At 56.6% G+C, this 15,523-nt stretch overlaps 1 protein-coding gene across 1 annotated transcript; it reads right to left on the bottom strand.

Annotated features, from left to right (window-relative positions):
* Positions 1-4,840: 4,840 nt before the first annotated feature.
* Positions 4,841-15,274, bottom strand: Efna2 (ephrin A2). Its single transcript, XM_021205156.1, has 4 exons — positions 14,821-15,274; positions 7,791-8,104; positions 6,417-6,482; positions 4,841-6,212 (listed from the first exon to the last, which is right to left on the bottom strand). The coding sequence occupies exons 1-4, from the start codon at positions 14,946-14,948 to the stop codon at positions 6,091-6,093; spliced, it is 630 nt and encodes a 209-aa protein (XP_021060815.1). The 5' UTR covers positions 14,949-15,274; the 3' UTR covers positions 4,841-6,090.
* Between the last annotated feature and the right edge of the window lie 249 nt (positions 15,275-15,523).

The following is a 15,523-nucleotide window of genomic DNA, read 5'->3' as shown; positions in this document are numbered from 1 at the left end:
CCCAAGCCCTCTAGGGCTCCCCCCTCCATCAGCTAATCCCCCGCCAGCCTGCACCTTGGTTTCCCTCCCAATAGCCTAATCCCAGGATTGTCCAGGCCATTTACATTGTACAGGGTTTTCAGAAAAGATTCACTGGGCCCCAGAGCGGCCCTCTCTGGCGATTAGCTGATTCCTAATTGAAAAATCCCCTCCTGCCCTCCGCCCCTCTCCGTGGGGCTGGGAGGACCCTGCAGTTGTGTAGAGGCCCCCGGGGGGGGGGCCTCCTTGTGTCTGCACAAGCAAAGGAACAGACTGCAGCATCCCCCGAAGGCTGGAGGCCTGGCTAATGCCCCCCCTGGAGAACCTAGGACCCAGAATCAGGAGTCCTGAGCCCACAGATCTCCCTTGGGCCCCTCTGCATCCGTCTCAGGTCCCTGGCAGGGAGGAAGGACATGTGTGGGAAGGTCGGCTGGCCCAGTAGGATGGGGACAGCTGAGGCGTGAGAGCGGGTTACAGCTCCCAGTCCTTGTGTGCTGTCCCAGTGTTCACTGCCGGGTCCCCAACCAAGCAACTTAATTCTGCCTGTCACCAGGATATGGGCCTGGGTTATTTATCCGGTGTATATATGTATTTTAATTTAAAGATCTGCCAGCCAGCACCACTGGCTCCCGCAGAGTCCCCCGCTGCCTCCCTCATCCAAGAGAGGCCTCGCCTGTTACTAGCCCTGTCCCTGGCCTTCCGAGGGGGGAGGGGACAATGGAAAATGAGGCTAGTACCTCCAGCCGTGTCCAAGTGATAGGGGAGCCCTTGACTCAGAGTCCCCCCATAATGCTCCTTTAGATATGTAGCAAGTGTTTCTGGATGGTGGCTGGTTTTGTGTGAGGTGCAGGGATGCCTGGGTCAGGGCCTGGCCACTCAGTTCACAAAGGAGCCCTCCATGTTCTCAGGCACATCCTGATTACCCAAGTGGAACTGCTAGAGGTAGGGACTCGGTCTGTGGTGGGTGGTAAGGAAGGTTCTGGAAGCCAGGCTTCAGCCTCGGATGGTGCCATCTCTGTCTGAGTGTCACTGGACATCTCTGTCCCTCAGTTTCCCCTTGTAGGTAGTGACATGGCTGCCGAGTCACAGTCCTGTTCATGTATGATACATGACACTAATACTGTCTGAGTGTGTGTGGATCATCGCTCACACAGGGCTGGAGGAAGTGACATATTCTTAACTCTACCTGGGCTGTGGTTGTCTACAGGAGGTGGGGGTGGGGTCCAACACTGGGACAAGCACTGGCCCAACCCTGCCAGGACCAGGGCTCCCCAAAGTCGCCAGACTCCCTGGTAGGGTCCCTTCACACACCTGGCTCTGGCTCCCATGTCTGTGGGAGAAAGGACCCACGTCAAGGAGCTTCCCACACTGGCTCAAGCCTGGAGGTCCGGGGGTGGGGCCCGGTGAGAGCTGGCTCCCCACTGGCTGGGAACTCCAGGGACCCACCCACAAGTCATGAACAAGGTCCTGACACATGGAGCCTGCAGCTGAGCTCTCCTTCCTGAGACAACTATACAGTATGTCTAGACTGTGGGTAAACTGAGGCCCAGCAGGAAAAGCAGCCATCTCTTTCCCTGGGAGAAGAGCCTGAGCCCAATGAGCACCTGGAGCTAGACATCACTTTGTTTTTTGCTCTATTCTGGTTTGGTCTGTTTTTTTGTTTGTTTGTTTGTTTTTGTTTTTTGTTTTGTTTTAGGCAGGGGTTTCTGTTCTGTGTGTAGCTCTGGCTGTTTTGGACCTCGCTCCGTACACCAGACTGACCTCAAACTCAGAGATCCACGTGCTTCTGTCTCTGGAGTGCTGGGATTAAAGATGTGCTGGAAGAGTCTCTTATCCCCAGGAGTCAAATCCACTCTGTGAGAGCAGGGCTGGGGTAGATTTTTAGCCCCTTAAATGCAAAGATGGAGAAAGGCCAGCAGGGGCGGCAGTGCAGGGAAGGGACCCTGAGTGTATTCTGGCTCCCTGGTGCTCCAGCCTTGTCCACTCTGAGACCTCTCTACTCACCCCCACCATCCTGGCCCCATCCTATCGACCTGTGCGGCCTAAGCACAGGCTGTAGGGCATCTCCACCGCCCAGCCTTCCTCCCGTTGACCATACTGCATGTAAGGCCAACGGAACCGCCCTCTTGAGGTTCTGGGCCTCCGTTTTCCATAGATGATGGGGTTAGGACCCTTTTTAGGGGACCCAGGTGGGGTCCCTCCCTCTCTTAGGACTGGTCTGTGGGCCTGTAAGTGTGGAGGGTGGGGGTAGGGGAGCCAGGGACAAGGATTGTGACCTACTCAGCCAAAGGGGTCCCAGGCTTGCAGGACCCACTGAGCAGTCTGGTCTCTAGAGCTTCCTCCTCCCACCACCCTCCCACCTCCTGCCCTAGGTTCAATAAAAATGGAAACTGTGGAGTGGCTTGTGGGAGAGCTCCAGAAGTCCTCTTCACCCAGTGCTGGAGGATGGAGCTCTCTTCCAGCACCTGCAGGGGCTCCAGGAGGCGTCTGACCCCCAACCCTCCCCAGACCTCCTGTATCCCACTCTGCACCTGTTTCACACCTACCTTCAGAGGCCACACCCCTCCCACCCACTTGCCCCCAAGCCCCGCCCATCTGGCCCCGCCCCCGCCCTCAATGATTGTTTGCTATCCCCACCTGAGACCAGGCATCCCCTGAGGGGACACTGAGGATTAGCCGTCTGAAGTCCCAGGTCTGTGGGTGTCCCCACGGTCACACAGGGTAGTCGCGTCGTGATTCATGGTTCCCTAATGGCTTCGGGCTGTGTCTGGGTGGCCCCTGAAGCTCTATTCCAGGACAATGGACTAGCCCCAGATGCTAGGTGCCAAGATGGAGGAGAGGCGCCATTGTGTCTGCACACCATAGGGCCTCACTTAATGCTTACAGGGAGCTCTGACCTGACCATGAGAAATGAAATGATTTTCAATTTAATTTTATATTTTTACTTATTCACATTACAAGAGAGATGAAAATTTTTATTTATCCATTTAACTTTTTTCATGCAAAGGCTTGTTTCAAACGGGGGCTCTTGCTATGTAGTCAAGCCTTTCTCACTGCCTCAGCCTCCCGCCTCAGTCTCCCCAGGACAATTTGTAATAAATGCTATTTTTTCTTTCTTTTTGATCATGCGGCTTTGCCTGCATAAACATATACAACGTCAGTCAATGAACATCGATTGAGGGCTCACTGTGTACCAAATTATTCTAGATGGCAGGCAGGAAGGAAGATGGTGCTGGATCCTAACCCACGGGGCAGAGGGTCTAAAGATAAAAAGAAAAGAAAAATCCACACAAAGGAGATTGAGTTATATAAGAGAAAAACATCCAAGCTGGGCGTGGCATGCACCTGCTACCCCAAGCATTGGAGTAGAGAGAATCTGGGGTTCAATGTCATCCTGGGCTACATAGCAAGGACAGCCTGGTCTACCTGAGACCTTGTTTCCAAATGAAAAGAAAAAGAAAAAGAGAAGGAGAGAGAGAGAGAGAGAGAGAGAGAGAGAGAGAGAGAGAGAGAGAGAATAAAAGAATGAAAAGAAGGGCGTGGCGTTCGATTGGGGTCCGGCGGTCTGGGAGGAAGTGAGTGCTCTTTTCAGTTGCTGGGACAAGGGAGAGCTGATGGGCCTGAGCCGTCATCAGGGTCCTGGGGGACCTCGAGCCTTGCTGTCCACCACGCCACCACCCCCTGTCCACGGCGGCTACCGAGGCGGCAGTAAAGGGCTGCGGGAGAGAGATTGCTTCTCTCTGGAAGCTTTAGGTGGAAAAGACAAAGACGCGGGACCAGCATACCGATGCCGCCGCGCTGCGCCTGGGTGGGGGCGCCCCGGGGCGGAAGGACAAGGGACAAGTCCTGAGTCTCCGGCCTTGGACACCAGCACCGGCCCCGGATGGACAGCGGCGGCACACGGAGAGATCCCTGCGCCCGGGTCCCCAGCTGGGTCACAGACTTGCATGGCCTGGCCTGGCTTTTGCACGGACTCTGCAGCTTGCGTTTGGGGTCCTCGGTGAAAGGGGACCCTTCTCCATTCTACACTATGTAGCCCAGGGTGGCTACGAACCCAGACATTCCCTTGCCTCTGCTTCTGGAGCCCTGCCAGGCTCATTGGTAGCGTTGCTCCTGGGATCCCCTCTAAGCCTAGCACTCACTCGTCCGTCCTCAGTGCGGCGGAGCCTCTCCAAGGCCACGTCCGCCGTCGGTCCGCCCCCGTGGGCTGCGCCGGCCGGGCTGCGGACACAAGGTCCTTTGTACGGTCCGCGGCCTCATTAGGAAGCGTCCCCCGTTGCAGGGCCCAGCGCGGCTGAATTAATGCGCTCAGAGCGTCGCCTCGGCTAACTGTGCCGGCGCTGCGGGTGACACGCGGGCGAGGGGAGACCGCGGGGATCCCAGGCTCGCCGTCGAGTCACCTGTCGCCCATGAGCCCAAGTGGGGCTCAGCTGGGGACTCCAGGTCTCTCTTCCCTCAGAGAGACATTTTTAAATCGCCACAGCTCTCACACCCGAGTCAGACGGGGAAACTGAGTCTCAGCAATGTCCATTCTTAGTGTAGTCGCCTGTGGGGGCGCGGGCACAAAGGCCAGGGGCGTGTCAGTCTCACCTCCCACCGCGCTGTCTTTTGTTTGCCGGTGTTCGCTACCGCCGGCCCGAGCAGCCTCAGCCGCCATGTGCCACCGAGCCGCGGGTGACAGGCCCGCCATCAAGCCCGACCCTCCCAGTAAGTAACCGTGAGAGGGGACAGGAAGCAGCGGGGCCTGTCCGCAGCCAAGGGACTCCACGGAACCCCCCATTCTGTCAGAAATCGAGCACACCCGTAACAGAGAGGTCCACACTTAACAGTTTGTCCATTTTATTATAAAAAAATACAGACTTCAAAGCTGATTATGATGAGGGGGCCGGGCCACCCGTCCCCCGCCCCTAGAAAAGCCCCAGCCACCCCTCGCCATGGCGGCCATCCACAATATATATTTATATAGAATATATAGAAAACAGAGTGAGGAAACGTGGGTAGAAATCCGAAATCCGTATAAACGTGTGGTGTGGCCAGCTTCACTCAGTCCTTTGCCTGCTGTTTTTTTGGTAGGTAGCTCCCCTTCCTTTCCAGTCCTGTATTTTTTTTTTTTCCTTCTTCTTCTTCTTCTTTTTTTTTTTTTTTTAAACTTTTTTTCTTACAAACATTACTAGGTCACATGATCAAGGGGGAGGGCTCCAACGGAACAAAAAAAAAATAATAATAAGTTTATTGCAAAGTGTTGCTTCTATCCTAAAAAGTCCACCCCACTCCCCCCACCAAAATAAATGACCCCTTGAATTGAAGGTCGGAAAAAATTTTTTTAAAAGAATTTCCATTCTGTCCTTAAGAATACATTAAAATAAATCACAGTATACACTTGCTGGTTTCTATTTACAGAAATAAACTGACGACATTCCGGGTGGCCCCGGTGATGGTTGTGCCTGGTGGAGGGGTCCAGAGGGCGAGTTGCGAGGGCTGAAGAGTTTCTGAGATGATGTGGGAGTGGGGCTTGACAGTGGCTGGAGGAAGAGTGGGGGGATGGCCCCCCCAGAGTCCCCATGAGGGGCTGGCACCGTGCACCCTTCCTGGCTCAGGCTTGCCTGGCCTGAGGAAGGCAAGGCAAGTCCTCGGCGGGCTCGGGCTCCATCTGGGACCCAAATAACAGGACACAGAAGAAAGGAGCTGCTGGAGGTCCCTGGATCTCTGGCCCTCCAAGAAGGCCAGAGGTGGCTCCACCTCACCCCTGTGGCTTGTTCCCTTCCCAATGTCACCAGCAATGTCAGGGAATAAATAAAATTAAAAGAAAAACCTTAAGTCTTTCTGACTGTAATCAAACAACACTGGGCAGTCCTGGCGGCCCTGAAGAAAGAGTCAGTCTGGGGGGGGGGTCTCCTTCTCAGGCATTGGGACCCCATGTTGCATCCCAGGGACGGACGGACGGATGGCCTCCTCCGGCGGGACAGCACCATGAAAGAGAAGCAGCAAGGATTTTGTCTCGGAGGTGGCCTTGGCAGGTCAGAGGGCAAAGGTCACGGTGTCCAGGTGGGGCTGGTGTTCTCCGGCCTGACACTAGGAGCTCAGAAGGGACCACAGCACAGGGACGGTGGTGAGGAAGAGGTGGCAGCCACCCAGGCCGCTGCAGGAGCTGTTACTGGTGAAGATGGGCTCTGGGGCCTCATACAGGGTCTCATCTGTGGGCACAAAAGGGGACAGGTTGTCAGCCAGTTCGGGCTATGCACTCTCAAAGGTCCCAGGGTTGGTGTGCGTGTATGCATGCATGCGTGCGTGCATGCCTGTGCACAGTAGTCCCCGACCCCCAGCTCTTTGGATTAGTCGTGGGGTCAAAGGGAGGGTGAGGGGACCTGAGTCTTTTCCATACCCCTACTGACACTTACTGGTTGGACGCACATAAACTTTGAGCCGCAGGCAGGGTCGGTCCACGAGGTTGGGAGGTGTGGCAGCTGGAAAAGAGGGCACATGCTGGGCCTGTATGCTCCCTTCTCCACACTGCTGGCCTTACCCACAGAACTCCTAACCACGTGTTAAGACCCCAAACACAATGCCCTATGTTTTTGGGAAGTCTCTTTCATGTTTCCTCCATCCAAACCCGATTCCAAAGGCTGAGTATTTACTCAAACTGACTTGCCACAGGATCTCTTTATGCAGCCCTTGCTGTTCTGGAACTCTTTATGTAGACCAAACTAGCTTGAAGGTCAGAGACCCCCTTGCCTCTGCCTTCCACGTGCTGCACCAGTATGCCTAACCTAAGGTGAAGTTTGAAGCAAAATAAAAATGGAGCAAAGTGAGAGCCGAGGAGGTGGCTTGGTGGGTACGGCGAGCAAGCGAGCAAGCCCTGGGACCCGAGTTTGGATCCCAGCATGCACGTGAAAAGCGCCTGTGGTGCCTACCCGCTCATGACCCACAAAGCTGAGGAGACAGAGACAGGGGGTTGGCTGGGTTCGCTGATCAAATGGCTCTGCTCCAGTTTCAGTGAGAGTCTCTGGGAACAAAGGTGGAGAGGGAGCAAGTGACACTCAGCCCCTGCCTCCGGGCTCCGCCCACCTGGGCACTAAGATTAATGTGTATAGGCACAAATACATAAAAAACCAAAACATCCGGGCAGGCATGCACATGTCAGCACACCAAAGGGGAGGGAGAGCATGGGGGAGTTCAAGGTTCTGGGCTCTGTGTGGAGTTTGAGGCCAGCCTGGGCTACAAGAGGGTGGCTCCTTGGTAGCTGGAATGGGAGATCTGGAGCCCAGGGACCAAGCCCTGGTACAGGGACACCACCTCATGGCCTGTTAGCCACCCTTATCCATCCCCTCATGCCGGGACTGGAAGATTAAAATGCACAAAATAAAAATAACATTCGTCAGGGAGAATGAAGGAATTATTATACTCATTATCTTTCAGGGAGTCCCATCTTGCAAAATATCATTTTTCCCCCTCGTATCCTAGGGTTTCATTTTAAACACCTCCTGCCCTCCCCAGCCACTTAAATTAAAAGGAGGAGGCAGAGGAGGAGGAAGAAATGGGTGGGACCTTTCAAGGTATGATTTGAGAGCCTGGTGGTGATGCAGGATCTGCTGCAGCTCCAGCGGCCCTGAGGCCCTCTTCTCCACTGAGCATTCCTAGGAGACTCTCAGAAATGGGATCCCTCCACTCCACCCTTCTCCTTCTTCCAGGGTCATGGGATATGGGGTGGACAAGAGCTGGGAAGACCGCCTCGGTTTCACCACTTGCTAAGGGGGCTAGCCTGGGCTACTCACAGATGTAGTAGTATTCGTGGCCAGGCCGGAACTCAAAGCCCAGGGAAAAGGGGGTGAAGAGTTGGAACTTCTCTGAGAACTTGAGGGGTCCCCCGGGCGCTGCAGGCCGGTTGCATTCCCAGCGCTTGAAGCCTCGCTGCCGGTGATCACAGGAAGCGTGGCCCTCGCCGTTCACCATGTACAGGATGTACCGTTCCATGCGCTCAGCCGGGGGCAGCGGCACCCCGTAGTGCGGGCAGTAGATATCCAGGTAGTCATTGATGCTCACCTCCACGGTATAGCCGCCGCCATCGCCCACAGCGCTCACCTGAAACCTGCCAGGGAGGGCTGGTTAGCGGGGAGATGGATCTGAGGTCCACACTCATCCACATTGCCTGACACCACCACCCTACCCTGGATCGGCACTATCCCTGCCTCGGTTTCCCCCGCAGAGTTCAGAGGACACCCCCGCTCCCCTCTCTCAGCCTCCCACAGGGCCGGATCATCTTGGAGGTACCTGGGGATCACGCCAACCTGCCACGCTGTGTGACTCTGGCGTGTGTGTAACCCTCTCTCTGTGCCTTTTTTTGTGACAGAATATCTTGAAACACAGGCTGGCTCTGAACTCTGTAAGCAGGCGGAATGACCTTGAACTACTGTCTTCCTGCCTTTGGGAGTGACACCAGAGCACCACACAGTCTTTCTCTCCTGCAGGTTCCCTGGCTCATGGCCATTGCACCCTCTCCGCACACCCGGCCCAGTCCTGATTTCAGCTTCAGCCCTGGAGGTTGATGGGTTGTCCCCCAGCTGTCCTCTGGGGGGGACAGGCCTGACCCAGCCTCATCTTAGAGGACAGAGGTTGGCTTGCCAGGTTGGCCTGCTGTTCCCCTTCCATCTCCGCCTCAGGCTAAGGCAGCAGGAACCCTCAGATCTCTCCAAGTGTCCCCCGGGTCCCTGTCATGTAAACGCAGGCCGAGGGAGGCAGAGGGGGGCCCTGGGAGAATGTTTATTAGCATATAAAAGCCTAGTAGCTGGGAGTGGGGGGCTGACAGAAGTTCCTCTACCTCCCGTAACAGCTGGGGAAACTGAGGCCTGGCTCCCTGCAAACGGGATGGGCACTTCCTGGTGCACTGTGTGGGGTTCACTGCATGGCACAGCAGTGACTGAGGGCCATAAGGTTCAAGGTCATTCTCAGCTTTGTAGCGAGTTTGAGGCCAGCCCTCCACCGTGAGACCCTGAAAATGACAGGAGTAAGCGCTGTTCCTGCTATTTGCTGGTCCATGCACGCAGCCCGTGAGATGTGAGCAATGACTGGGTGCTGACTGGACTGGGTGGCTCACGTGTGGGTATCTTTAGGATTGAGGGGGCGGGCTGGGCGTTGATGGCATTTCGTCTAGGCTCCACCCCACCGTTACCTGGCAACAGCCAGGTGTGTTCCGCCCCACAGTTACCTGGCAACAGTCAGGTGTGCCTGACTCACTACAAAAGGGGCTGCTTGCCCCTCCTCTTCTCTCTAGCTTTCTTATCTCGGTCCAGTCTGTCTTCTGGCCCCTTACCCCCCTCTCCCCATTCCCCTCCGCCCCCACGTGCTCATGGCCGGCTTCTACTCTCTCTGCCTTTTTCTGTCTCTATTCCCCTCTCAATTCCAGTCTCCGTGTCCTGAGTAAACTCTATTCTATATTATACCGTGGTGGTGTGGCTGGTCCCTCAGGGGGAAGGAATATCTCAGAATGGGCCTGTAGAGGCACCCTCTTCCCCCATACCTTACTGCATATCCACTAAACATATTCCTTCCCTGCTTACATTTTTATAAAACACAACAGGCATGTCCATAGTCTTGACTCTCCAAGGGTCAGCACATCCAGTGGCAGGTCCCTGCCCTGCCAGCTCAGCCATATTCTGTCAGCCTGTTCTCAATGTGCGTGGTCACAGCCATATTCTGTCAGCCTGTTCTCAATGCGCGTGGTCACCAATGCAGACAGGTAGGGTTATTTTCGGAGGTGGGGCCTCTCACTAACCTGTGGCTGCTCATCAGCTGGCTCACACCAACCACCCCAGACGCCTTGCCTGGATGCTGGGATCAAGGCAAGCACTTCACCCACTGAGTCATCTCCCCTGCCTCACTCCTGCTCTGTGTGTGCACAAGTGTCCGTCTGTCTGTCAGTCTGCACGTGCACATTTGTAAAGATCATTTTCTCGGCTCCACTCACAGGCAGCACTGGTGTTACAGGTGCACAGAGCTATGCTCGCCTCTCTTACATGGGCTCGGGACTTGAACTCACGTCTTCGACTCTCAGCTGCCCCCCTGACACCTGGCCTTGCAAAAATCATTGACACTCCTTTCTGGATCGCAGACAGAATTGCAGTGGACCACAGCAAAGGCCTGCCAGGTTCATGGTCCTCCCCCAAACCCACAGCCAGGTTTTCTAAATATAAACCAGACCCCCAGACCCAGAGGCCCAACACTGTTCACCTTTCTTGGCAACTCAGTATGACCCATGGTTTCCAGGCTGAGACTTCTCCTCAGGACACTGTGGTCATCCTGCTCCATAGCGCTGTCTACACCTCAGGACCTTTTCATGTGCCCAGGACAGTACTTACACACACACACACACACACACACACACACACACACACGCACACACGCACGCACAACCGGCATGTACCATTATCCAGTTATTCTGTCCTGATCTGTAACTGAGGCCAACCCAGATGCTGTATACAGTGGTGCTCAACCTATGCTTGTTGTCTGAACAAGAGAATTTAATAAAAGCCAAGGGTCGGAGGCCTTAGGGATTCCTAGGGAACAGTTCCAGGGGGGAGACTGAGGAATGACCCTGGGGGCACCCCTACCCACCGGACGGACAGTATAGGAACAAATGGGCCACTGTCTTTTCTTTCTCTCTTTGGCTCTAAAACTGCACCAGCCTTGCTGTGCTAGCAATCATGGTTCCAGGAAGGCGCGTGCGTGGTTCAGGAGCCAGTACCAGCACTGACTCCTGCTCCGGGTGGTACCAGCAAGGGTGTCTCAGAGGCCGGGGTGGGGACTGTGCATCCCTAAAACAACCCCTTCAGAAGCAAACCTCAGAAGCGCGCAGATGGGGACACTTTTCACTAAGGGTCAGCGACTGCCTTGAGGATTCTCTTTCTCACAGAGAGGCCTTGGTCCCCGCAGTCCACTCCTTGAAGCAATCTGACTACCCCATGATCTTGGCAACGTCTCTCCTGAGGACCCAGATGGACGGTTGAGAGGCACATGGGTCCTGAAGCCTAGGGGAATCCTGGCCATGCAGCATGCACTTTGGACATAACCACACAAGGATAGACCATGATGGCTGACGCATGGAGAACAGGAGGGACCCGTGAGGTGCCTGTCAGATCCTTAAGGACAGGGTGCTGGAGGGCAGTGACAGACAGCCCGTGTATGGCCTGGGAGAGACTGCGGATCAAAGGCCCCACATAGCCCAGGGTAGCCTCTAACTCACCATAGCTGAGGATGACCCTAACCCTGATCCTCCTGCCTCCACTTGCTGATTGTTAGTATGACGGGCCTTCGCCACTGCCTGCTTTGTGTGGCACTGGGGTGGAATGAGCCAAAGGCTTCACACTGTTAGTGCTCTTCCCACTGAACCCAGCCCTAGACCTTCCCACCCACCCACCCACCATCTACTCATCCATCTTAGGGCAGGATTTCATATCGCTCAGGCTGACCTGGAACTTACAGCAATCCTCCTGCCTCAGCCTCCTTCCAGTTGGCAGATGGCTCCTTCTGGCTCTTCCATCACAGAAAACATTTGCCTTATCCCTGGCTGCAGCCTCCATTTCCCTCTGAACACCTTGATCATCCACACAGCCTCTCCCCCAAGGTCCACCACCCACAACGTCCTGAGACCCCCACACCCTCGGGCCCTTGCCCAGAGCTCCGAGCACCCCTAATCTTGGAGGACAATATCCTGTGAAACACAAAGAACACATGGCCAGGTCCCTCCTCACAAACCACACAGCCATGAACACACTTGGGTGCGGCTCATGACATGGCATACACTCGCACATGCGTGTCACACGCAGAGCTGTATGTGCACCCCTCCCATTCTAATCTAGGCACACAAGCTTTCTTGCTGGGAAGGGCGTCACCTTCCTATCCAGACGTCTCAGTGGTGACACTGTTGGTGACACTGTTACTGCCCACATGAGGTCACCTGGCATGGGACCACCAGGTTGCCCCACACCCAGAGCCTGGCCAAGCTGAGCAATGTCTCAGAGGTGAGTGACACCTGGAGGGACTGGGCTTCTCGTGTGATGTCAGCTTTCGATCCTCATGACCTGTCTAAAGGGAAGAGTGGGACCTGGTAAGGCCACATCTGTGGATGGCCCTGTGGCCTTCGGAGGGCAGAGGTGTCCCCGTACCAGCCCTCCTCTGCACAAACCACACAGCATGGACATGCATGGGTGCGGCTCACGACACGGCATAGATTGCACATGCGTGTCACATGCAGACCTGTGTGTGCACCCCTCTACTCTAATCTCTGCACACACGCTTTCTTGCACAACCACACACACACACACACACACACACTCACCCCAGCTTGAGCCGCGTGTCACATAAATTCTGCGGCAGTCAGCTCCATGCAGACATGCATCCCAGGTTCCCCCAGAATTGTGGAGGAGAACATGCAGCCGTAGACCACTGCAGATGCCATGAACACGGGTGCCCAAGCTGGGGCAGAAGCCACACTAGCCACTAGCCACAGTTAGGCCACAGAACGGCCGAGCGGTCAGCACCGGGGGGTGTCCTGGTCAGTCCTGGCAAGCAGGCGGCATCTGGGAATAAGTCTAGAGATCCGCATAGGTCAGGGCAGCGAGTCTGCTGGGCTGGTCAGACCTGGATGGGGGCTTTCAGGGGTGCCTGAGCAGGGCGATGGAGGGACCCATTGTGGATGTCCACCCTTCGCTACAGAGCCATCGCCCCTGGGAAATGCACACATTATCAACAGCCTTTGGGCAGCTGTGGCTGTCTGGGTGACAGAGAACATGGCCGATGTGTGTATGTACCCCTCCTAGTTGGACAGGCACTGCACCCTACACGGATCTGGGTACTCTGGAACAAGTCCGCCCCTCCCCCACTTCTGTTCACAGTGTCTTTTGTGTGTGACCCATACTCAAGCTCGGGGTGAGAGCAACCCCTACATTTTATGTTATCCCCATCCTGCTGCACCCTAGCTCCCCAGACTGTACCGATACTGGGCCCCCTTGGATGCCAACCTGGAATCTTCCCTGTATCACCCACCCAAGAACACCCAATGAATCTTAAGATTCCACAGCAGCACCTGCCCCCCCATGTGCTATGCCAATGACAATGTCATGGGTAAAGCTGGGGTATGGTGGTCATCTGTCCTCAGGGGCCCCACTGTGGGGTGCTCAGCAGGATCAACCACAGAAAGAAACCCAAGGAAGAGACAGGGACTTAAGGAGCCCTCCAAACACACACACACACACACACACACACACACACACACACACACACACACACAACCTTAGGGGTTGGCTCTGCTACCTTCCTAGCCGTCTGTCCTCTCGGGCAGCCTGTCCCGATACACAGCAACAGGAGGTGGCAAGCCTGAGCTGGACTCTGGTGGTGGCAGGGGACACCTCCTTCCTTCCAGAATCAGGGTTCCAGCCCGCAGCCCCATGGCCCTGTCCCCACGGCAAGTAAGGCCATTAGGGGCAGCCATGACCCTTTTCCTTCTTCTCCATACCCCCTCCCTCCATCCTCTGTGCTTTTTCCAGACAAAGGACAAGCCACACTGGGGACAGAGACTCCACAAGCTAAAACTAGAAAACTTAGGCCAAGGAAGTCTCACCCTGTTCCCTGCACGGCCACTGAGTGTTAATCAAACCCACATGTGACCAGCGTAGCTGGCGGGCGTGGGGGTAGGGGGCCCACTGAGCAGAGGTCCTGCCAGGTTGCTGAGAGAACCTGGGGTCCCTGCCCTCAGCCCAAAGGAGCTGACCCCACAGCTCTGCCTTGATGGTAGGGGACAGAGAGCTCCCTCTCCCACGGAGAGACACTGGTGGCCCTTATGCCACAGCTTGCCTCAAAGACCAGTTTTTCTGCAACTTTCTGTTGATGGATCAAGGGGGCAGCTTGGCTGATCCATCAACTAAGTTCCTCACTGGCCAGCCTTGGACACATAGAGACTCTCCATCTATACTTCACCCAAGCCTTGGAAGCCTATCTCCCAAGACACCCTCCAGCATGCCCCCACCTCTGAGACCTTTCAATGACCCGGAAGGTTCTATGCTTTCCAGAATGTGGTCAGTGGCTGTAAACTTCCCACTCAGCCTGCAACAGTGGCTTCTGCTGTGTCCCCTGACTGTACCCAGTGCCTGGCAGGGTCTGATCCATAGGGTGCCGCCAGACAGGCAGGGCCCGGTGCCTTGCTGGGTGTGGCAGGCTGGGTACTCGACCACCAGGGTCTCCAGCCCTAGCTCCAGTTCTCTGAGCATGACCTTGAGGCAGACCCTCCTGGCCCCTGCACCTCAGTTTCCCCGGCAGCTAAAAACGTGGAAAACGATAAGCCTAGGCTGCACCCCTCAAACTGGTCCCATCTCTTTGGTGCCTGGTCCCCTCTGTTCCTCTAAAGTGTCTAGGGGATTGGAGCACCCCTTGGAGTGAATGTAGGGGTAGAAAGGGGATGTTGTAACTTCCCCCAAGTTCATCTGGGGAACCAGAGACAGGACTCTCAGAACCTTCCCAAAACAGCCAAGTCCCGGGATTCCTTGGGTGGAAGGGAAGTCCCCAGGGATAGCTGCCAAACCCTCAGCCCTCCAGGGTGCTCCCTCCTCCAAGAGGCCAGGGGTTCAAGGGTGTCCCCTGTGCAAGTCCAGAGAAGGAACTCCTGAGTCTGAGGGTGCAGAGGGCTTCCCCCAAAGTCCAGGAGCCCTGGGGGGAATACTAGGCACCCCCGAAGTTCAGGAGGAGGTCCGTGCGCTGCAATCCCCAGGGCTGGGGCCTCTTGGGGTCCCCGGGGGTTCCCCCAATCCAGCTCACCTGGGGTTGCTACGGTTCCAGTAGACTGCGTAGCGGTCAGCATTGGCCCGGGCCGGGTCCTCGTTGCGCGCACGCAGCGGCAGCAGCAGCAGCAGCAGCGGCAGCAGCGGGCGCTGCGCGGGCGCCATGGCCCCGGTGCTGCCGCCGCGCTCGCTCCCTCGCTCTCCAGCCGCCGCCTGGCCCCGCCGTCTCCGTCTCCGCCTCCGCCTCCGCCGCCGAGCGGGCGGAGCGCCGCGCGCTTGGAGATCTGCCGCCCCGCCTCTGCGCGCGGCCCCCGCCGTAGACCGCGGGCGCCGAGAAACCAGGCGGCGGCGGCGGCAGCGGCGGCGCGGGACAGAGGCCCGAGCGGTGCACTGCGCAAGGCGCTCTCCCGGGTTCCCCGGGCGCGGGGGCTCCCCTCGCCTTTGTCCCCGCTGGAGCGTCTTGGAGGGTCGCGGGCGCCCCCTCCCGCCGCGCCCCGGACCCTCCAAGCCTCAGCCCGGGCCCCGCCCCGGCCAGACTCGCGCAGACTCTGCCGCGGATCCCCAGGGTCCCGCCCTAGCCTCCCGCATCGGGAAGGGGACCCCCAGAGCGTTGAGCGGGGGTGGGGGGGGGCCCTTTGTGGCCCCGCCCTGTGCTGGTTGTAGGAAAGTGCTTGTTTGCGCCGCGCCTGGCATCTCAGTACACCTCAGTAGGAGGCTGAGGCAGGAGGATTGATACGAGT

This window comes from Mus pahari, chromosome 9, assembly GCF_900095145.1.
Source record: "Mus pahari chromosome 9, PAHARI_EIJ_v1.1, whole genome shotgun sequence".
Classification (NCBI taxonomy): domain Eukaryota; kingdom Metazoa; phylum Chordata; class Mammalia; order Rodentia; family Muridae; genus Mus; species Mus pahari.
This window is presented reverse-complemented; position numbering and strand designations above follow the sequence as displayed.

Coding starts and splice junctions, on each gene's coding strand:
- Efna2 (XM_021205156.1), bottom strand. CDS start 14,948: ATGGCGCCCGCGCAGCGCCCGCTGCTGCCGCTGCTGCTGCTGCTGCTG. Junction 8,105..14,820: donor TGGAACCGTAGCAACCCCAG/GTGAGCTGGATT, acceptor CCTCCCTGGCAG/GTTTCAGGTGAGCGCTGTGG. Junction 6,213..6,416: donor AGTTTATGTGCGTCCAACCA/GTAAGTGTCAGT, acceptor TTGTGCCCACAG/ATGAGACCCTGTATGAGGCC.